Here is a 23542-nt window from a genome sequence, read left to right as displayed (position 1 = left end):
CCAAGTGATGTGTAAAATTTTTCGGAGACACCGTTGATGGAATCCTTCAAGGAGTTGGAGATGGCGTTTATAAGTGGTCCATGTTTCACAAGCGTATAGTAAGGCTGGTGGTACAATAGCTTTGTAAACAAGCGTTTTGGTTTCCCTGCGAATGTCCCGGTCCTCAAACACTCTGCACTTCAATTGGGAGAAAGCCGCTCTCACAGAACTCGGGTGATGCTGGATTTTGGCATCAATGTTGGCCCTTGTGGAAAGATAACTGTCCTAGGTAGGAGAAGTGATTGACATTTTCCAATGTTACACCATTAAGTTGGATTTGTGGCGCTGCAGAGGGGTTATTTTGTATGTGTTGGTGCAGCACTCTGGTTTTTTGGATGTTGCATGATAGGCCAAGCTTTTCGTAAGCTTCTGCAAAGATATTTAGGATGGTTTGGATCCTCTGAGGATCCTCTGAGCGTGTGCACACTACTTTGTCATCAGCATACTGAAGGTCTATGATGGACATTATGGTAACCTTACTCTTTGCTTTCAGCCTGCTCAGATTGAAGAGCTTTCCATCTGTTCGATATATGATTTCTACTCCTGTGGGGAGTTTCCCTTCAACAATGGCAGGTAAAATGGTTTTAACCTAGTAAAATGGTTTCAACACATCATCAGCATCAGATGTACCTCCTTCTAGAGGCCACCACAGAGAGGGCCCTTTCTTAAGTTTGTATATAATGCACTTCTAAAGATAAAAGAAGGAACTTACACTGGAACTTTCTATTTATTTATTTTTTGCAATTAGTGAACTTCTTATAGGTGGTGGTGGTGAACATTTGGAAATGTAACCGCAGCATTTGAAATTTGATGATATCACTTATTAAGCCAAGTTCATGGCAGATTATTTTTGGACATTAGTGTGATGTCTAGAGTGGATATCCTTTTTCACCACTACCATTTCCTGTTCTGTCACCTGTAGTGACTATTGTTGCTGGATTGTACATCCATGTGGTTATGTGGCAGAAGAATATGACAGGGTTGTGGTTTTTCTGCCTTTCAACCAGCTTCGGAGGTAAGACAGAAGTCACCAACCACACAAAACGGAGGGGTAGCTACTTCTGAAACAAAAAGAGCAAAGTTTACTCCCCGCCCCCGCTGAACCTGTAATAAAATCGTTTCAAAGGACACATCTTAATAGCATCTTCGTGTTATCCTTCCTTAACATCCATCCCCAAGTCTGATGAACTTTCTGGGGGCTTTTTGTTCTCGCCGGGCTGGGCCCCGGGAGAGACCTAGAGAACCCTTTCTGGAGTTGGGGGAACCCGCCTGGTCCTCTTTCCACTTGTTAATTCCAAGCCCCCTTCCTCCGCCTTGCCCCCCACCGCTCTGCGAGACTTGACACCAATTGCTGCTGAATAGCAGAGGAAGGCGGGAGGAGGAGGCGGCGACGGAGGGAGGTGGGTATCATGTGATCCGCTTTCCTGCGCCTTTAAAGCAGCCACATGCAGCCGAGCGCCGGCCACAATCACAGCTCCCGGCAGAGCGGGATTCGGATCCGGACTTGCCCGGGCAATCAGTGCCGAGGCGGCCGCCGCTCTCCCTCCCCATCCCTGACAGCCTTAACTTTTGCCGCAGTAGCTTGTGCAAAGGGAGCAAGCTGCAAAAAATGGCAGGGGCAATTATCGAGAACATGAGCACTAAGAAGCTGTGCATTGTTGGCGTGATCTTGCTGATTTTCCAAATCATCGCCTTTCTGGTGGGAGGTCTGATCGGTAAGTGCGTCGCAGGGGCAAACTTTATCCTTCTTTTCCTTCGCCTTTCTCTCTCTTTCTTTCTCTTTCTGGCTTCTCTCTTCCCTGTTTTCGAGACTTTGCTTCTGTGATCTAATTAGCCCGGCTATTGTAGTTAAGAAAACACCGCGCCACGGGCCTCTTTGTGCCCCCTGCACTCGAGTGGCTGCAAAGGAAGGAGAAAGAAGGGAGGGAAGGAAGGAGGGAGGGAGGGAGGGGCGCGCGCACAGGCTCGGGGCAGAAAAAAGTTTGTTCGGGGTGTGTGTGTGTGTTTGGGTGTGTGTGTTTCGGCCTCGCTTGCAGGATCTGCTCCAAGGAAGCGAGTGGAAAGGCGAAACCTTTTAAGCATGGCGACTTGGTTTCTTCAAGAAAGCCGGCGGGGGGGGGGAGATTGTGTGAAACGCGAAGTTGATATTCCCTATTACTTCAGCCTCGTCCCGACGATCTCCCTCCCTTCCCCTTCCTCTCCGACTGGGCTGCAGGGAGAGAGCTAATCTCTTTCAATTGCAATGAGAAGAGGAGCTGCTAGAGCCCACGAAAGGAATGTTTGCGCATTGTGCCTCCTTGACGGGGATCTGCCTTTCTCTTGTGTTTCTTTCTTTCTCGAGCCAGGCTTACATTTGCTTAGGCAGTCTCTAAGTTTGGATTTAAAGCTGTAAGGGGGGGGGGTAAGGACGCTCCCTCGGGAGAAGAAGGAAGTGACACCCCACACACATACAAACACGGAGGGTGAAGGGTTATTATTATTTGCGCACACTCCCTTCGATTCTTTGCTCCTGTCTCGATGGAGGCAACTTAACCACTTACCTGAGATCTTGCTTGGGGGGGGGGGGAGGCGCACATTTCTTTAAACATATTGGGTGGACAAAAGGTGTTTTTTTTTTTTGTTTTGTTTCCCACCCTCCTCGCGCCCTCCTTCCGGGCGAAGTAAAAGTTGTACTGCATGGATGCACAGTTCAACTGTCTCCCTCGTAACCCTCCCATTTCTGGGATATAGGAAGATTGGCTTCAGCCAGGGATTCCCACAAAAATCTTCCCTCTGTTGTCTTTGACTGTCTGAAACTTATGGGGTTGCTGCTCTCCCAAGTCGAAATTCCTACGTTTACAGATAACTAAATGGTAGGAACTGAGGAAATGCTTAATTCAACAAGCTGTGTTAAAAACAACTTGGGGGCATGAAATAGCAAACAAAAGTGGAAAGCATGTTGCATTCTATTTGAGGGCTTTTTCTTTTCAGATCCCCGGCCTGGGTGCTAATCCTTGTTTCTAGCTCAGACAGGTACTCACTATTTTTTATTATCTATCGGTGCCCCCAAACTTGCACCTTTATTCTGACATCTGTCGCACGGTACAGGGAAATGATATGGTGAATAGTCTAGTAACCCAGTGCCCTTGCTTTGCTTCGCAAATAAATAATTCTGTTTAGGGCTTGCTTGTTTTTCTTTTGTTTTTTGTTTTAAATTAAGAAGCACAATCCAAATTGCTTGTTACCTGCACGCACTGTATCTGTCTTAAGATGCAGAAGAAAAAAACCCCTTTCCGGGCAAATCTGCTTATGTCTTAAGAAAAATGAATATGGAGTGACCTTTATGGGAAATGTTAGTGGAGCAAATGCTTAGAGGGAGAGAGACTACTTAAAATCTTGCTCTCCTTCGAGTGTGCTCAGCACTCTGAAAACTCTTGCTCCAGGCAGTTTCTTAAGCAGTGACGTAACCTTTAATTGTTCTGGCTCTGGAGCAAGCATACCCCAAATCCTTTGTTTTAATTCTCAGTTTTAAGGTTCATCTCATAGCATGAAGGCTTTCCCCAATGCGAGTCTGCAAGACACCACTAATGGGTTGTTACAGGCAAATCTGAGGAATGTTGCAGCAAACTTCACAGAGGTTTTTATTTCGAGGATCATGCCAGTTGGTTATCCCACCTCATCCACATCATGTGCTGGGGTTATATTTTTATTTTTGAAAGTTGATTTAGTGTGTCCTAATGCACAGTGCTTGCTTAAAATGCCTTCCACCTTCAAGTTCTGAAAGCCTGGAAAATATTTTAAGGCACCATGATAGAACATTTAGATGAGGGTAAGAGACCTGTGGTCCTCCAGAGGTTGCTGGACTCCAGATGTTGAACGCCCATATGCCCCAACAACCATGGTCAGTAGCCAGGGGTGATGGGAGTTGTAGTCAAGTAATATCTGGAGGGCCACAGATTGCTTTAGATCATGGCCAAACTTGGCCCTCCAGCTGTTTTGGGACCACAGTTCCCATCATCCCTGACCACTGGTCCTGTTAGCTAGGGATGATGGGAGTTGTAGTCCCAAAACAGCTGGAGGACCAAGATTGGCCATGCCTGCTTTAGATCAAATTGTAGAATAGCGGCTACATGATTTTGCTGTTGTATGCCATTATGTAACTCAGGTTTTCTGGTTCAGTATGTTTGAGCCATGAATACATCCTTCAGAAGTATAGCTTCCAATTCAAATACAAGACTGTGGAATACTTTTGAATACTAAATTTCCAGATAAAATTCTGTGCGCTGTTACGTTGGAGGTTTGGGGTTGTTGTTGTTTTACTGCTGAATGACGCTTGTGTTCAGGGAGGTTTCAAACCACAAGTTACTGGTTTGGACATCATGGTAAACTGTGGTTTTGCAAACTTGGAAGTTTTGTTTTACAGAGGGTATATAAGGAAGGACGGGAGTTTGCACATTCCGAATCCAACAAAATATGGTTAGTTCAATGAGGAGTGTGATTTCTGATCCCAGTCTATGTGAGGATACTTAAGATTGTGGTTTAATGAATTCATAGTGGTAACCTTGCACTTCAGTCCCCTAATAGTAATTTCCATTCATCATTTTTTCAGTCAACTGGTAATGGTTTATAGTGTGTTGGCAATCTCCCATAGAAGATCCATCTGAAGTGTATCTGAAGAAGTGTGCATGCACACGAAAGCTTATACCAAGAACTAACTTAGTTGGTCTTTAAGGTGCTACAGGAAGGAATTTTTTTATTTCGACTATGGCAGACCAACACGGCTACCCATCTGTAAATAGAAGATCCATGTTCGTGACAAAATCCTAGATAGCTCAGCTGGTTACAGCATGGTGTTGAGAATGCCAAGGTTGCAGGTTCGATTCCCCATATGGAACAGCTGCATATTCCTGTATTTCGGGGTTGGACTGGATGATCCTCAGGATCCCTTCCCATTCTACATTTCTGTGATTCTCATGGCCAAGGGTGAACTCTTGGCTGAGGTGGGACTGGCTTGTTCTTTGATCCTTAAAAGAAAGTCCCTAGAAGTTAACAAGGTTTACCTTGGTCAACACTTACCAAGTTCTGTGCTTCATGGATGACCCTATATCAGATTGCCTATCTTTATTCAAGATTAGTTTTGCTTATTTTATTCTGTCATGCAGTTTTAAACACTGGGATCCCTTGCCACATCTGTGGCTAGGGCTGCTCTGCTGAATAGGTACATGCTGTACTCAGGGTATGAATGCTGCATGGGGGCCCTTCTGTTTGAAAATATTCAGCCTGCAGTCTTAGCATAGATTCTTGAGATAGGAAATAGACAAGAAAGGTCATGTCTACTCCCTTCTTCAGTGAATATCTGTTAATTGCAGCTGAATGGGAAAATGCACTGGAAAATGAAACTACTTGGCACAAATCTGTTTGTTTTTAAGAGTGGTGAAGAATAGATGATAAGGACTTGAGGGGGAATACTTCAGATCCTACCAAAACTGCATTGCCTTGCCTTTATCTCTTGTAATGGCATAACGTACAGTAAACGGCTTTATAGCTATAATAGTGTCTTTGCTTAGTTTTATGTGATACAACACTCCACTGTAGTTCTTTCCAGATACTAGGAAGGATTGTCAGAGCTATTACTAGAGGCCAAAGTAAAATGTTACTGCTGGTTTCTTTCTCAATAACCCCCCTCACCTTCTGAAGCTGTTAGTGAATCTGATTTGGGAGTCTGATGGGTTTGGTATATAGAAGATCCCGATTAAAAGCCCATCACAAAGTCGCTCTTTTGTAGCTTAACCTCTTATCATGGGAGTGGTTGAGAAGATAAAACAAGACTAAAAGTGCTATGATAGTGTCAGAAACCCTAATCTCATTTTAAAAATGAAGATTTTCCCCTGCTTTAAGGATCTTGGCGTGTTTGGGAAGGGAAATGGTTTCTCCTCCAGCGAAGAAGGCTTCTGTTTTGCCTGAAGCTAAAATTCAAACTCTTTCTGTAAGCTAGGAATGCTTCCCTTGAGATGAAAAGGCTCTGTGCACATACCAAGGATACTTTAGTATTCCTTCAGGCATGTATGTGGTAGATGCAGAGTTATGTCTAGGGGGGACAGGCTAGTCTAAATAAACTGTTTTATGAGGTACCAGTAGTTACCTGCGGATTAGACACTGTAGAATTGAAATGTTTCAGCTTGAAAGACACTGTTTTTCCTCTCAGAGCTGTGCTCTCGCCTCTGCTGTGAATAATGTTGGGTCATCACTGCTATTTAGACTTGTGTTGTGAGAGATTTAATAGTCTGGCTGAAGGAGCAGGAAATGTGTTTTTATCCAGAGTAAAAATCGACAAAAGGAGGGCTTGGACGAGGCCCAGGTATGCAATGCTGCAATTAGCAAATGTTTCCCGTGTGTGTGTGTGTGTGTGTGTGTGTGTGTGTTTTGAATTGGCTTGGAGGGTCACAGTGAAAATATGCTACAGAATTCAAACTGCTGTAGTCATTGGCTGCTTCAAGAAGTATATAGTAGTAAACTTGCTATCTAATCCTACTTAATGCTCTCCTCATGGAGATTTCTTTGGCACCTTCATTGTACACCTTTAGGTGCCAGGCAAAAACTGTTCCTTTTCAACCAGGCCTTTGGCTGATTGACATCTAATGCCCTTTTAAATGTGTTGTGGGAGGGGACATTATTGGTTTGTTGTTGTTTTTATTCTTGTTATTTTGTGAACGGCCCTGAGTTCTACAGATGAAGGGCAGTATACAAATGTAATTCTTAGCAGCAGCAACAACAACAATTTATGACATCATTCATGGTCAACAGTGCTTCTTTGGAAAATTTTCAAAATCAACTTGGTCATAATGATTTCTCTGGAGAAACAACCTTGCCTTGTGCTTCTGGTTGGGGGCAGCATGTTCTAGGAGAAAAGGGTGTGGAAAGTTGCTGCCTTTTGATACTTTTATAGGAAAGGCACAAACATGGGGAAATAACTGAACTATGGCAGCACTGGTTGAGAATTGGGGGAGAGAGACTGCAGAAAAAATCCTATTGCTGAATCCAGTAAAAAGTAAGTAGGCCACTCTCCCTTAATTAAGTTCAGTGTACCTTATACCGATTAAGTCGCACTCATGAAAAACACAACATACATAAGCACAATCCTAAACCTCTTTACTGGGAAGCAAGGTCTTCTGATTTCAGTGGGACAGTCTCACATGTAAGGATGTGTAGAAGTGTAGCCAAACTGTGCAAAAACTACCAAAAGGAAAGAGCGTCTGCTAAAAGTCTGACTTGGTTGTAAAGTGCTATGAGCTGAGCAAGTTGCAAGTCAGTGGGTTTTTTTTTAATTCTTTCCACAGAAACAGATTTGTGATGTAGGCTAGCGATGTGAGAGTTGAGGATGATAAATTAGCTTGTTTATTCCTGCCCTCCTGTTGGTTAGTGTAATGAAGCAGAAGCCCATTGTATGCACTCATTTGGTAGCGATAGCTCTGCACAGAAGGGGGTAATTGAACAGAAAAGCAGAGAGCTCTTGGAGCATGGGAGTAGTTAACATCACACGAGGTCACTAGGCTTCAAGTTTTAATCAGTGTGGACACCCTGCGATTCAGATTTTTCCGAACGATCCATTGGGGCGTGAAACAAAGATCGGTAAATAATCTGAAACACAGAAAGGAGCTGTAAAAAATAAAAGAAGGGCAAAATTCCAGCTGCAGATACATTTTAAATGTTGATCTGGGAGCCTGTGGTGTATTTAGATTAAACAGTACTTACGCAGGCCATAGCAGTTTGTGTTTCACTATTAGAGCAAACATCCCCCCCCCCCATGGTTGAAAGTTTCCAGAAAGGTGTCTTGAGGTAAAACCAAGAAATTGGCTGCAGACATGTGGTGGGACTCTAGCAAAGGTTCAAGGGGCCTAGTCAGAGGAATCTTCCTGAGCTTCCATTTTGGGAGGCTATGGACTTCTGGTCGCAAGAACTGTACCCTCCCCTTGCTATCACAGCCCACATTTAAAGACGAAACTAGGGTGGAGTAGGGTCTGAATCACATATAGCTCATTGTAAACTGTCTGCATAATGCTGTTGGGAGTAGGTGTGGAATGCCAAACACTTCACTCCCAGTCAGACCTCATAAAAACATAGATTTGGAAAGCAGTTGAGAAGCCGCTGTTCTTAGCACAGCTTTCTCAAGGAAAGCTTCCTTCAAGAGCTGTGGACTGCAGACCAGGAATCACTGCAGCAAAGATTGGTTGAGGGGGCTAAAGTGTTAGAGTTAGTGCAGTGGAACAACTGTCTGCAGTACCCTAAATGCATTTTTGCATGCCAGGGCATGTGTGTGTTTAATTTGGAGCCCTTCTAACTTCCATTTCAGGAAAGCACATGATAAATGTCATTATTAAGGGGAAGAAGAATTTTGTTGCACATGTCTACAAACATTCAGACTGTGCCTCTGGTGAGCTGCTAGCAAGCACTTGTTATGACTTTGTGGGTACCATCATCACCAGAGTGTTACTGACCAAAAATGGTCAGTAACCAAGAAGTACTTTAAGGACCAAAGCCCTGGGTTCCTTCTCCAGAAAGTGTACAACGTGGGCAGCCTATTGTGTAGAATAGCCAAACCCTGCAATAAAACCACATTTGTTCTGACCCATCAAATAGACTCACAACTTGACACCAGGCACATCTGATAGTACAATAGCCATCTAACGAAGACTAACAAGGGTGAATTGATGTCCAGGAATAGCCTCCTATAAGACAGACCCAGAAGATAAGGTGGCAGGCTACCACTTGTTGCCAACTATTGCTCTCAACTAAAACTACCCCAATGTATCATAGATCTAAAACCAGTTTTGTAGAATTATACTTTCCTCTCTCAGGCCTTGGGTTGTGGGCTTATACTTGCTTAACAAACAGCTCCGTAACCTAAACCAGTGATTTTCAACTGGTGTGCTGTGGCACCCTGGGGTGCCTTGAATGATGGTCAGGGGTGCTGCGGGCAACGCTGGCCTCTGCCCCTCTTCCCTCCCTCCTTTGATGCCCTCTCGTGTCTCTGCCTCCCTAAAGCTTCTGCGCAGCCCTGGCTACAAGCTCTGCAGGAGAATGGTGCCTCTAGGGCTGACCGGGGAGTGCCGGTTGCCAGGAGCTGAGGTGGCCTCGGAGTACGCAAGCAAGCAGGTGAGGAAGCCCATTCAGTCAGTCAGTCTGCCAGCCCTTGCTGTTGGGAATGGACAGACAAGTCCCAGGCCCCTGTGGAGCTGTGTGAGGAGGCACCTTTTTGGGGTGGGGGGCAGCTCAGAGATCTGGGGTGGCAGCAACGGCTGCCCAGAGGACCCACAAGGAGAAGAGGAGGAAGAAGAGTTTGGATTTGATATCCCGCTTTATCACTACCCAAAGCGGCTAACATTCTCCTTTCCCTTCCTCCCCCACAACAAACACTCTGTGAGGTGAGCGGGGCTGAGAGACTTCAAAGAAGTGTGACTAGCCCAAGGTCACCCAGCAGCTGCATGAATCTGAGGGAACACTCCACAAGGGAGGATGTTCAAAAAAGGGTGAGAGGCTGCCAGCTCTGCAGGAAAGGGTTGACACGACTGGGCTCCTGAGCCCCACAGGGGTGCTGCAGAAAGAATGTAGTTGGTCAAGGGAGCCATGGACTCAAAAAGGTTGAAAACCTTTGACCTAAATCATCTTTCCAGCTGAACATCAGCACAATAATGAGACCGTGCAAAATCCAGGTGGCAAATTTGTCCCCACATTTTCTCTGTCAATACCATTATAGGAGCTAATAATGTCAGCATTTTATTCCCCCTTGCTCATCTTCCATGTATGCCATCATCTGCATACAATGCCCTTCTGCATTCTGCGTAGGTCCATCAGGCCAATCCCTAAGCAATTGTGTCGGTGGACGCAAATCCCATATGAGGAATGGCAATATTCATAAACCAGTGATATAAGTTCAACTGCTCTCTCAGGTCTCAGTAGGGACAGTGGCTTCCCTTTCTTCTACAGATGTTAATTAGCATGGTAAGTTGATGGGTGATAAAGCAATCACTGCGGTTACTTTGCATGCATTCTGCTTCTGATTGAGTTGTACTTTCCCTCTGACCCCAGGCTTCCAACTTTATCTTCCCCATCACCATATCTGAAGAGTATTGTAGTCTGGAAAAGCTTGTGCCATGGTAACATTTCATAGTCTTTAAGATGACACACAAGAGTGTTGCTAACACTAGCACTGCTATCCCTCTAGAAATTAGAACACTTTCTTCTGGAAACACAAACTATTCAATTCAGATTGATAATTCCAGCGAGGAAAGGCAGAGGACCTGCTTGAGGAAAAGGGGTAGCTATGCTTCTCATTCCTTCCCAAGTGGAGGGGACGGGGTGGGGAGCACATGTGATGAATACTTGTTTGCTAACTGCTGAACAGAATGGATGGGAATATAACTGAACTGGAGAGGCTGTATTGTTTAGTGCTCTCTGACATTGTAGCGTCTCACTTGTAAGTTTTTGTTCTTAAGTATTTATTTACAAAATTACCCAAGTTAATAATTTTGTAAACAAATCAAATACGTCAGTAAATGTTATGTTTTGTTCAACTAATAGTGCCAAACACATAAAATGCCAGAAACTAGATAGAACTAAACAGAGCATCTCTCTGAGTTAGATGCTCAAGTTGACTGTCACCCAGATTTTATCTGTCTTCGTGCTGTGTTTTAAAGGACATCTGGTCCAAACTTCAACAGACTCTTTTTTTTTTTTTTTGCCCCCGAGGTCTTTTGTTCCACCCACTTTGCTTTTATTTTTATTTTTTGTATTGGCCAACAAATCCCCCAACATCTAAAGGGGAACATTACAGCCACCATTCTGCATGAATGGCTTGAATTCAGGCAATACTCTTTGAGAAGAGCCAGACATTCCAGACACAGCTCTTCAGATAAAAAACTCTGTGAGGTCTTTGTATGTGAAGTAGACAGTTCTCAATTAAACAAATGCTGTTCTGCAAAAAAAACCCTCCTCCTGCCTCCCCTCCTTCTTACCCATGAACTCAGCAGGACTTTAGATACCGTGCCATAACTTTAACACTGTTTTAAACTTGTGGCCCATAGTGGTTTTCAACCGGTGGGCCGTGGCACCCTGGGGTGCCTTGAATGATAGGGGTGCCATGGGCAACACTGGCCTCTGTCCCTCCTGCCTTCCCTCCGTCCTCTGATGTCCTCTTGCGTCTCTGCCTCCCAAAGGCTTGCAGTGCTGTTTGTTGCAGCAGTCCAGGCTACTCCCCAGGTGAATGGTGCCTCTGGGGCTGGCCAGGGGGGGCTTCCCAGGCCACTGTGGGGCTGTGTGAGGAGGCACCTCTCTTTGGGGTAGGGAGGCAGCTAAGCTGCGGCTGCTACCCAGAGGACTCCCAAGGAGAGGGGAGAGGAGAGGAGGCTGAGGGAACACTCCACAAGGAAGGGTGTTTGAAAAAGGGTGAGAAGCTGCCAGCTCTGCAGGCAAGGGGTGACATAACTGGGCTCCTGAGCCTCTCAGGGGTGCCGCAGAAAGAATGTAGTTGGTCAAGGGAGTCGTGGACTCAGAATGATTGAAAACCTCTGGCTCATAGTGCCTTTCCAAATACAGTGGTCCCTCGGGTTAAGTACTTAATTTGTTCCGGAGGTCCATACTTAACCTGAAACTGTTCTTAACCTGAAGCACCACTTTAGCTAATGGGGCCTCCTGCTGCTGCTGCGCCGCTGGAGCCTGATTTCTGTTCTTACCCTGAAGCAAAGTTCTTAACCTGAAGCACTATTTCTGGGTTAGCGGAGTCTGTAACCGGAAGCATAAGTAACCTGAAGCATATGTAACCCGAGGTACCACTGTAAAGTTAAACAACTGTGAAGAAGAGGTAACTCGCATATTTTCTTGACTTCTTGGGGGTGGTACAGTAGATAAGCATCATCACCATTTGGCATGTATGACAGAGCTGGCTTCAGCACTGTACAATAGGAAAGAAGTGTTGAGCCAAAAGGTGATGGTGGTGGATGTCTTTGGAATGGCAGCAGAGTCGGTTGAACGGGATTGCAAAGCATGATGCGGAACAAAGCTCGGGAGAAGAGAGTGCTGTGCTCCGGTTTTGTGCCAAGCAGGACACAGACATTTCTTTACACAACATTTTTTGCATTGTGGTTGTATGCTAAGTATTTGCTGCAATTGGACATATAGCAAGGAAAGCAGGAACGTACGGAAACCCATTACAAATAATCAGACTGGTGCTTTAAAGGACTGATTTCATTGCAGGGGACAGACGAATGGGCTGAGAGAAGAGGCGGGTGAGGACTGGAATCTGGTTTTGTTTCACTTTTCTAGTCCTTGGTTCTTTAAAAAGCAATTACTGGGCATTCTCTCCCCCGCCCCCCAGCCTGAGAGGATGATTTTTGGGGAAAGTGCAGGGGGGGATGTGCTTTTAATCCCCCATCCCTGCATATTAAAAATTAAGCCTGGAGATTCATACACACAGTAATAGGAACCTTACCAGAATACTCTTGTGCTATGGTTTAATTTGCTTGTGACATTTAGCATAATCTGCAATGCCATGTGTGTGGCTTTAGGAATGGTCGGCTAACAGCCTGCAGATTTCCTTTGCTTCTGAAGTAGTTGCATGACCTATGGGCTTGTGGCTTAAATACTGGGAGACTTTGCTTATCCTTTCCCTGCCTGCCATTTATCTTTATGAACAAAATAAAATCTAGGTTTTTTTTTAAAAAAGGCAGCAACCTTGTACAGGTGTCCACAAATCTGTGGTTGCCAGCATGCTCAGTGGCAGAGTCCCTCCCTGGAGTCTTCTCCCAGTTGCAGATGACTCTGGGGAGGTCTCACACATTGCGCTGCCCTCTAGGCTTTTGGCCTCGTCCCTCTACTGTCTGCTGAGCAGCTCTGCATGACACAGGATCCTGGCCTCTTCCCTGAGCCCCCTGCATGCCAGAGGCTTGTTAGGCGGTAAGGATTGGTGGGAGCCACTAATAAGGGCTGACTACAAAGCCGAGCCAAAATCGATGGACCCTTGACCATGGAAACGTGTCTGTATTACAGCATATCTGATCCAGTGAAGCACCAGCTACTCAGTGGTTTGCACATCCCGCTTTGGAAAGAATTTTATGTGATCCAGCATCAAAAGGGAATAGCCCTCTCTCTGGTGGGCCAGAAGCACAAGAATATGCTCTGTTCTGGTTCATTGGAGCAAGTCATTGCTTGATGCGCAGGATTAGGAAGCTCATATGACCAGCTAATTGACCAGAGTTACTGATACAAGTATGTGCTCCATGGGGCAAAACAAAAGGCAGGATGTGTGGAGCCATTCACTGCCGCCGACTTTTTGAGAGCTCTGCAGCTATCTTCTGTACACAACTATAGCAGAATCCCTCTAATCCCATCCTGAAAGGTCTATTACTGGCATAGATTCAGCAGTATTTTGAGTTTCTTTTCATGGCCATTCTTTCACCATGGCCTATTGGGAGCATGGCATGGCCTAGAGACTGCGATCTATTCCCACTATAAATAAACCGACAGTGATCTGCCCGTTGGATTGACCAGACTTGTAGAGCTTTCTTTGGGGAGCACACTGGTTTAGGATATGGAGCTGTTTGTTAAGCAAGAGTTGTTGAGCTTTTTTTGAGGAGACTGACCAAAAGCATTGGATTCCATGCATGGATTGCAAAATACAACATTTTTAACATATACAGTCATAACACAGTTTCAACTTTTCTCTTATTTTTGTTGATTTCCTGCTCCTTTTCCCATGGAGTTGTTGTTTCTCCCCTTCTGCTGCACCCTGTTTTATTTATATTATTACGAAATACAGGCAACTCCCATTTTGCAGGCGTTCCAAGAACGTGTGCCCTTTCACGTGCATATTGCCATAACCCAGATGTGGCTGGAAAAGGGCTTGGGATTATGCATGCTCCACCAATGTGCATGGGGGTCAGGAACACAACCCCTGCACAAAACGGTCATTGCCTATATAAAACTACAATAGAATGCCAATATTCTTTTCTTGGTCAAGGTGACTAAAAGAGTACTGTGGCAGCACAACTACAGACATTGTTGGAAGATGCAGGTTTTGTTGACTAACTTGATTTTGGCTTCAGAACTGGTTTTGGGATGGAATTGGCCTTGGTTGATCTGATGGATGTTCTTCATTGGGGCAGGAGGAGTTGCAACCCTGCTACTTTTTCTCTTAGTAGCTTTTGATAGCATCAACCACCGTATCCTCCTAGACCAGCTCTGTCAGATGGAAGTTGCTGGCATTGTCCTTCAGTGGTTCTGTTCTACCTGCAGGACCATTTGCAGAGTGGCCTCAGGGTCCCATATTGTCCCAAATTCTTTTTAAAACCCACTTAAAGCTGTTACATGTGACTGAATGGATCTTTTGCATGTGTGTCAGACACTCTTTAACACCATTGGGAGTGGCATTAGGCGATTTGGAGCAAGGTGTCACCAGTTTACTGATGGCACTCATTTCTATATAACATCTGAACCTGATGAGACCATGCAATTCACGGACTGATTTGTGGAGTAGATGAAGGGCTGGATGAGGACTAGTAAACTGAAGCTGAATCCTGGCAAGACAACAGAAGCTTTGTGAGTGAGCAATTGCTAAGTTTGGTAAATTGACCAGTTGACTATTCTTGATGGGGTTGCATTCTCCCAGAAGAAGTACTGTTAGTGCCATCACCCAGTAGCTAGGAGTTCTGCTTTCCAGCTTCAGCCTATACCACATAGCTGGGACACAAGCTACAGCCATGGAAGGGCACATGCGTTGCATGCAGAAGGTCCCAGGCTAGTCTTTGGAATCTCAAGGTAAGGCTAGGAAAGATTCTCTTGAGAGGTGTTATCTGTGTAGACAGTACAGATCTAGATGAACCAATGGTCTGATTTGCTATAAGGCAGTTTCCTGCATTCCCATGTTCCATCTCTGTCTAGATCAGGGTTTCCCAAGCTTGGGTCTCCAGCTGTTTTTGGACTACAACTCCCATCCCTGGCTAGTAGGACAAGTGGTCAGGAGTGATGGGAATTGTAGTCCAAAAACAGCTGGAGACCCAAGTTTGGAAAGACCCTTCTCTAGACCATTGTTCTCCTTGGAACTGGCACCATCCAAATGAAAGAACCAAAATGGCGGTGTTGAAGTGACGCAGTATTGCTATTTGTGTGTGTGTGTGTTTTGCTTTGCTATCTTGATTTAAGGCAGGGGTGGGAACCTTCTTTGAGCCCAAGGGCCACACTCATCTGAGAAGGGGCCAGAGGCAAAAATGGGCAGAGTAATGGGTGTAAATCTTGCCTTTGTACAGCAGGCTGGTTTCAACATGCCCCCGCCTCTGGATTTTCCATTCAGGCAAGAGACATCACAGTTCAAGAAGGCATTCCAGCCAGGCAAAAACACTTGAGGGGCAAAGCAGAGCCAGTAAGAAGTGAGGGCTGGGGAAAGTTGTGAGGGCCAGATAGGGGCCTGGAGGGCCACATGCACCATAATTTAAGGAGAGGGAAAACAAAAATGGGGTTCAATATTGTCTTCATTCCTCTGGCACATAATTTCATCCTCACCTTTCGTGCCTCTAGATCTTCTGCAGGTGTTCACATGAGATTGAGTAACTAAATTTTCCGCTTCAGATGCTGCTGGCCACTATTTAGTAATACAGTTTATAAACTGTTCTTTTGTGTTTCTCCCCCCCCCCCCTTCTCCTCCTCAGCTCCAGGTCCCACTGCAGCTGTGCCCTATGTGGCAATAAAGTGCATAGATGTCCGGAAGAACCACCACAGGAGCAAATGGCTTATGCCCTGGGGACCTGACCAGTGTGAAAAAATCAGAGACTTTGATGAAGCGATGAGCAGGCAAATCGAAGCCAACGATATTGTGTTCTCAATTCACATGCCGCTCCCCCACAGGGAGATGAGCCCCTGGTTCCAGTTTATGGTCTACATTTTGCACATGGACATTGCTTTCAAGATCGACAACCAAATTAGTAAGTACCTGGAAGAATTGTTGTTTACATAGTTAATGTAGTAACTTGAAAAGGGGTATTGATGTAAGTCGGACTGAGTGGGTATGTTGTGTGTGTTTTAAAAGAAGGTGGTAAAGGAGAACGAAGGCCCGTCCTTCCTTGTATTAAGGCAAGAGAGAAGGTTATCTAGGACAGCTTCACTCACCTAATTTCCACATGGGCTCCCTTCTGACTTGTGGATTGCCGTGAACCAGGGATTATTTTAATGGGCAGCCAGACTCAAAATGGGTTAGTTCCAGTGAGGGGGAAAGACAGTTCTGAAAAGATAAGGTTGACATACATCCAGAACTTTCCAGACATACCTGGAATATGTAGTCAGAAGCAGTGTCTGTGTGGAAATTGGTGAAATGTCCAGGAAAATCTGAATGTATGGCAACCCATGTCAGCAGTGTCCTTTTTGCCTATTTTCCTTTGAAATAGGTCAGAAAGCAACATTTTTTTCTGATCCGCCCCTGCCCCCCCGGAAAAGATTTAAGCAGTTCAGAAATTCAAGTGATGCAAAAGTTGTATTATGTTGGGTGATGTAAAAAGTGACTGAGAACAACAAGTAAATTAGTTTCTCCTTCCCTTGCCAAGAACACTTTTCACAGATTCTGCAGCTGCTCTTGGGAGTTCATGACATGTCTTGCGTGAAGCTTGATGATAGCACACTTCTGTGGTAGCGGTGTTAGAGTAGGAGAAAATCCTCAGAACTGGAAAATCTGTGTTGTCTTCTAAATGTCATGGAATGTGACTCCAAGCAAGAAAGCATTGTATTTACACACAGACGAGGCACGCAGATTACAATCACGTACCACTGGGCGGTTCTCAATTTCCCTTTTAAAAAGTCCTGCAGTGGACAAGGAGAGAGCTCATCTCCTCTCCAGAATATGCTCATGCCAATGGGAAGGTTTATGGGTAGCAGTATGAAGAGATCAAAGTCCTCCTCATCTTTCCCTTTGAAGCAGTAAGAGGGATGGGGAGCCTGTGGCCCTCCAGTTGTTGCTGAACTACAGCTGTCATAATTCCTGATCATTAGCCATGCTATCTGGGGCTGATGACAGCTGGAGTTGAGTGACATCCAGAGAGGCGTGGGTTCACCACCACGACAGATTGCTGCAAGGGCAAAATCAAGCAGAAGAGCCTGCTCCCTTCAGATGTTGTGCCACTTATCATTGTATGATGGGATTGTTTAAAAACACAATTTAATCCAGCAACGTGGTTGGGTTCAGGCTGCTTCTTATGAAATTAGGAATGTGCCATGGCTCACATTTTTAATATGATTGCATTATAATATGCTGTTGTGAAAATTACTGTGAAGTCTGTGCTTGGGGAAGCTGTCATGATAGATGTGTTCATTGTGTGGTCTTGAACTGTTGTCCTGGCATATGTGACAACACCATATAGTAGACTGTCATGCCGCTTTTGTGACTTGCAGCAATGAGTTTACATTTTCCTTAATATATAAGTGGCGGTGTCGCAGATCTTAAGGCTGGCCTGTTTTAGTTCTAAGCACTGTGCATAGCATGTGGAAAGTTGCTAGAACCACACATTCCAGTCGAGTTATAATTCCACGAGCAGCGTTTCCACTCAGTTTGTAAAGACTTCATTCAGTTTGACAAGCACAATGATCCTGAGAGATTTCCTTTCTGCATTGGCAAGAAATGTGTGGAAGCAAAGGAGATAGAGTCTTAGGATGATTGATGTCTTTCCTCCCTTTTTTAAAATCGCTGGATTGGAGTTGGCTGCTAATTTTGGGGGGCGGGGGGGGGGGAAGGAGAGCTTATTCACATTGATCTGACCTCACCAGCCCCAAATAGCTTTTTCTTTTCTGTCTTGGTGACCAAGAAAAAAGAATACAAGTGTAGTTTTCTCCTGTAATCAAGGAGAAGCGTGAAGGTGAAAGTCATTGTGAGATCATTCTTGGCTTGGTTTTCCTGCTCTAATTTGAGTGACTGTAGCTCTGCCCTGGCTTTGCCATTTCTAGACGGAGGAGGAGTATACAGACTGGCCTGAGTCCAGGTCAGAATTCACTCTAGCAGATTTCCTGATTTCTATAGAATTCATTCTTCCAAATGCTCCCCTTTTCCCAACCTCTACTAAACTACTGGATTGACATTGGGTGATACTTGGTCATGCCTTTAACTGTATAAAACCATCCCCAGCTGTTTCACCTCGAGCCACTGAAACCTGCAACCATTTGCCTCTGTTGTTCCTCATCAGTGGGCAGGTGACACTTTATTTTGTATCCTGCTCTGCCTCCAAGAGGCAGCACACATGAGGCCATTAGGTTGTTATCTAGCAGAAGCCCCGTGATATAGAAAGAGGCTGTGAGAGGCTGACCTGCCTACAGCCTTACCCAGTGAGCTGCTTTGGGCATCAATTTGTCAAAGTGTCCCTTTGAGTGTAATACAAGTGAATGTGCTGAGAGCAGTTGGTTCCTTGCCTTTCTTTCTTCCCACGCTTCAAACACTGGTCCATGTAAGAGCAGAGACCCTTCTGAGATCATCGGAACTGGCATAGCATGGCATTTTTAAAAGCTTTGGAGCCCCCCCCTTCATACATTTGCACCACTCCAAGAATGTATGGAGGGGAGAATGGGATCTTCTCCGATGCTGGTTCCTCCCCAACGTCATTGTCCGCCTTCATTTCCCTGACCTCCACATATTGTGCAGGAGAAGGGGGTCTGTGCACACACAGCTGTGCACATGTTGGCTCTTCTTTCAGAGCTTCCCAACACAGAAAGGTTGAGAGAGTAAAGCTACTGGAGACATGGAGGGACTGTAAGCTCAGTGTGTAGACAGAAGAGGTCTCAGCTGTGATCTGATCTGGAATTGTTCCCGTTCTTTCTGTGCGCACGCACATACCCACCTCTGTCGTTCACATCTCAGCTCTGTAATGAGCTTTGCCGATTGGCCTTGGGTATGCCAGTGTGTCTCGGCCTCAGCTCTGCCATCTGTAACTGGGGAGCGAGACTGACTGGCTTTGTGGGCTGTGATTAGAAAATGAGTGCTGTGTAAAATATTGGCTCCTTACAGGTCCTGGATGTGTTCAGTGTGAGGCAGCTGTGTTGGTTAAGCCGTTTTAACTTAGCTGTGCAGACATGTGCTCCATTGCACAGAAAACAACAACAACAGTTGTATTATTTATACCCCGCCCATCTGGCTTCGTTTCCCCAGCCACTCATGCTTTGCCTATATGGTCTGAAGTGCTGGCTCCTTCAGATTCTACCTTTGAACACTTTTGCTGCTCTGCACCGAAAATTGTGCTCATGAATTTCATAACTAATTCAGTGGCCCCTTGTTTTTACGTGCCACAAGAAGGGCTATGGCAACCACAAGATGCCTTCTTTGAACTCACTGGGATACCTGTAATGATCTGCAAACATTATTTGCTCTCTGGTGTCTCCATGTTGCCCCAATAGTAATTTACTGACTTGGCTTTTCACTTCTTTTGAACACCCATCCTTTTCTCCCTCTCAGGAACGGTAGGGCAATCCCAATATGCAGTCCAGAAAGCTAGACCCAAGATGTCTGCAGCAATTCTTTGCTTCCAATTGTTTCCTGGTGGGCAGAGTTATTTTGGTGTTTGACATTCGGATTCAGAGAGGGTGTGTACAGGCATATATAGAATGCTTGGATTGGGGGGACACCGGAGGAATAAAAATGGCTGCAGTGACTCATTGTGTGACTCAGTCCAGTCACTTCTTTCAACCAGTATCCCTCAGCTGCTTGAACCACCAAATGAAGATGATTGGTGCCTTAAAAGCCACCGTTTTACCACAGTTTAATTACTGTTTCTTTGTTTACTGTGCACAGAAACCCAGGAACCAGGCACTAGCATTGTTGAGTCCTTACAAATTCATCGTTTAACGAGCAAAAGATTTTCTGGCAGTGGAATAAAACCCCAGTCTTGGCAGGATGCCTTGAATAGATCTTTGTAGTGGTTTCATTTTAACTTCAAGATAATGCAGATTGATTATGATGCTGTAACTGAAACATCTTGGAGGCTGACATTGGTGCCCTTGAAGGATGCTGTGCTTTTCTTTCTGAGGGATATGTTTGTTTTGCATGCTTATGGAAATTAGGTCCTTCCACTGACTAAATATTTATGCTGTTTATTGCAACAATTGCTGCGAACAAATTAATGGCTAGTATTTAAATGTGGGGGTAAGCTGCTCTTGTGGAAGTGACAGATTGTGACAAGACAATCTATTGTTTGGAGGCTGTTGTGTATTTGTGATGGTTTGAGGTGTATGGGAGTCAGCAGCTTCTGGTCTTGTCCTCAAAAAGTGAGAAAACCTTTCCCCCCCAACCACACTCCCTCAGGAGAAATAGTCTGGCACTCACATGGACAGGCAGTAGGCAGGGCCACTCCCATTTCCCTAAGAATATTGATCAAGAGAGGGGAGGATTGATGGTGAACTTAGTTCAGAGCTGGGGAATCTATGACCCTCCCAATGGGGTAAAACTGAACTCCTATTGTTCCTGGCCATTGAATCATAGAATCATAGGATTGCAAAGGACCACAGGTATAATGATCGTCTATTGCAAACCTCTGCAGTGCAGGAAACTTTTGCCCAGTGGGGGATTCGAACCCACAACACTGAGATTTAAGAGTCTCATGCTCTACTAACAGGGCTGGTTGCTGATGGGACATGGAATCCAACAGCATCTGTAGGGTCACACATTCCCACACCTGCCTTAACTTGAGATCATCACCTTACCCCAAGTCTTTCTCACATAAAGCCCCAAACCCCCCACACAGAGAGCCAGTGTGGTGTAGTGGTTAAGAGAGGTAGACTTGTAACCGGGTTCATGTCTCCGCTCCTCCACATACAGCTGCTGGGTGACCTTGGGCTAGTCCACTTCTCTGAAGTCTCTCAGCCCCACTCACAGAGTGTTTGTTGTGGGGGAGGAAGGGAAAGGAGAATGTTAGCCACTTTGAGACTCCTTCGGGTAGTGATAAAGCGGGATATCAAATCCAAACTCCTACTCTTCTTCTTCATACAGACATGCACACCGGTAGCAGATTTTAGAGCTTTCAGATTTCAGTGGCGCCCTGTGCAGCGCCAAAATTAATTGCCTCTTGCCTTCCATTCTAAGTCATTGTTGCAACACCCTCTCGACTTGGTGCCTAGTACGGGTGAACAGGTTGCGGTCCCCTAAATCTGCCATGCTTCTCTTTTGTATTTTCCTCTGGCCACATGTACCTCTGAATCTTCTCTTCCTCCCTCTCTCCTCTACCTTGATCATAGAATTGTAGATTAGGAAGAGGGACCCCAAGGGCCATTTAGTCCAACCCCCTGCTCTTGAAAGGGCATGAGTTGCTTATATTGATTACTACCCCTGTTCTGAAATTAAACGGCAAGAGTCCCAGCAGCGGTTGTATATACTACATTGGGGATGGGGAACCCATAGCCCTGCAGATGATGCTAGGCTGCAGCTCTGAAATCCCTTCCCATTGACCGTTTTGCTGAGGTTGATGGGAGTTGGAGGCCAATAACTTCTGAAGGGCCAAAAATTCCCCAAGTTTGCACAGAATATGCATTTCATATATGGCACCTCAACTGCTAAAGCAGCATCAGTATCCAATTGGTTAATCCTAAATGACTCTAATTGATTGCTACTTTAATAGCAACCTCCAAATTTCCATTGATTTTGAAGTGTTGTCTTGCCTGCCAGAAAGTGTACAAAAATGGGCAACAATCAATTCCTATGTCATTATAATAACTCATATTCCTTTCCAGGCAGAACCTGAAAACAGATAACCTTTTTGTTTTAGAGTAGACTAATGCTCTTTGCCAAACAAGTGGAAGAAATCGCTTGGTATCTGCTTGGAAGTGGCTACCAGCTCTCTCAAATGCTTTTAACTAGTGAAATATGTCAAACGATTTGTGCAACTTGATAGTGATTTTAAAAGAGAGAGAGATCGATCAAAAATCTCCAAACTGATCTCCAGTCCTGTTCTGTTGCAGCAGCAAAGCCTCCTTTCTCACAAGGCGTATGAAACAAGTGCTCTGTGTGAATAACATTGACCATCTTCCAGTAATAACACAGCTGTTGAAAGGGCTTAGTCACCCAGGCAATGGAGGCATTTCTGAAAGGGGAATGTTTGTATGCAGCAACCTGACATTTGACTAGATGGGACCTTGAATCGGAAGGGGTGGGACACAGGCGAGAGAAAGAGAGGCGCTCTCGTTCTCTAGCCAGAAGAGATCCCTGTTTGGGGCCTGGCACAAAAGGCTCATTCTGAAACAAGGAAGGCCACTCCAGTGTTTTGTAAGCAATCTTATTCCTTTCAATGAGTTAGAACTCCAGCTCTCTCCACCTCCCCATTAAGCACTTCATCCCTCTGTCCCTCGCTGTTTCCCTGGTTATTTCCAAACAGCTTCAGCTGTAATTCTCTCATGGACTTTGGCACAACCCAGATACCACCTTGCCACTTCCATTAGCCAGGAATCAGCCTGGGGAACTGGCAGTGTTCCTGTGCAACTAGCAGGTGTCACATGTCTGGGGCACGTAAACCCTTCCTTCAGCTTTTCCATCGGGACGGGAGGTGTCCTGAACACTGATGAGCCTTCACAAGTGTGACCAAAACAAAAATGGGCTTTTAAGCAGCAGTGGTATTTTCCTTTTCATTGTGGCCTTGTACCCTGCACCTGGGGATGGAGATTGGGTAGGTTGATCTATCGAAGGAAACTTGAGGAGTAGGGTTGCATTGATTCAGAATTGGTCTTTAGGTGGATATGTGTCTGTGTATATATGTGCATTTGAAACTTTGCAAATAAACAGCAGAGGGCAGAAGGGTGGACCTGAATCCTAAATGTGAGGGGCATTAGCCGCCTTCTCTGCTGATTGGTGGTGGGGGTTTTTTCAGGGGTGAGCAACACCAGAACCATTGAAAAAGGCCTTCTGCTTCATTTTTCTCCTCGCCTTGTACCTTCTGTGAAATAAGACCTGCCACGCTTTGGGTGCTGTTGCTTTTAGACCAGCAGTTTGGTTAGATTATCTACAAGGTAAACTAGTTCCCTACTGTTGATGTCCTGCTGATGTGTTCCTATTATGGGCTGTTCCCCAAGTTTGACAATGAGAGGGGATGCACACATTTTGGGAGGGAGAACACACAGTCCCAAACAGACTTTCTACTATGCTGCCTGGGAATAGTTATCCCCATCTGGCTGCGTTTACCCTGCTCTTCAGGCCAAGAAGACCTCCCAGAGTGGCTTGCAAAAAATAATAATCCTTGATTAGCAAGACTGGTGCTGTTTACAGTCTTATAATCTACAAAGGACACGACACAAAAGGAAAAAGTGAGGCAGTGAGAAAGGAACAAGGAAACGGGCAAACTTGAGCACCGGTTATTAAAGTTACAAAGTTCTTACTGTACCCAGCTTGAGTGAGGTCAACTCATCTCTCTCGCCTGACAAAATAGTTGAGGGGGTGCTTCTACAATGCATTGAGGTCACTAAAAGTTTGACCAAGGAGAAGGAAGGACCCTTAACAAGACAAACAGATAAAGCTTTGTTGTATTGTGTT

At 45.2% G+C, this 23542-nt stretch overlaps 1 protein-coding gene across 1 annotated transcript in view; it reads left to right on the top strand.

Annotated features, from left to right (window-relative positions):
* The first annotated feature begins 1472 nt into the window (after positions 1-1472).
* Positions 1473-23542, top strand: part of WLS (Wnt ligand secretion mediator) — a 39466-nt gene continuing 17396 nt past the window's right edge. Inside the window, exons 1-2 of the mRNA XM_081008942.1 lie at positions 1473-1754; positions 15714-15986. Coding sequence (XP_080865068.1) covers positions 1649-1754; positions 15714-15986 — 379 coding nt within the window. The 5' untranslated portion in view covers positions 1473-1648. The remainder of the gene's footprint in view (positions 1755-15713; positions 15987-23542) is intronic.

This window comes from Podarcis pityusensis (assembly GCF_964106645.2).
Source record: "Podarcis pityusensis genome assembly, chromosome: 6".
Taxonomy (NCBI): Eukaryota; Metazoa; Chordata; class Lepidosauria; order Squamata; family Lacertidae; genus Podarcis; species Podarcis pityusensis.
This window is presented reverse-complemented; position numbering and strand designations above follow the sequence as displayed.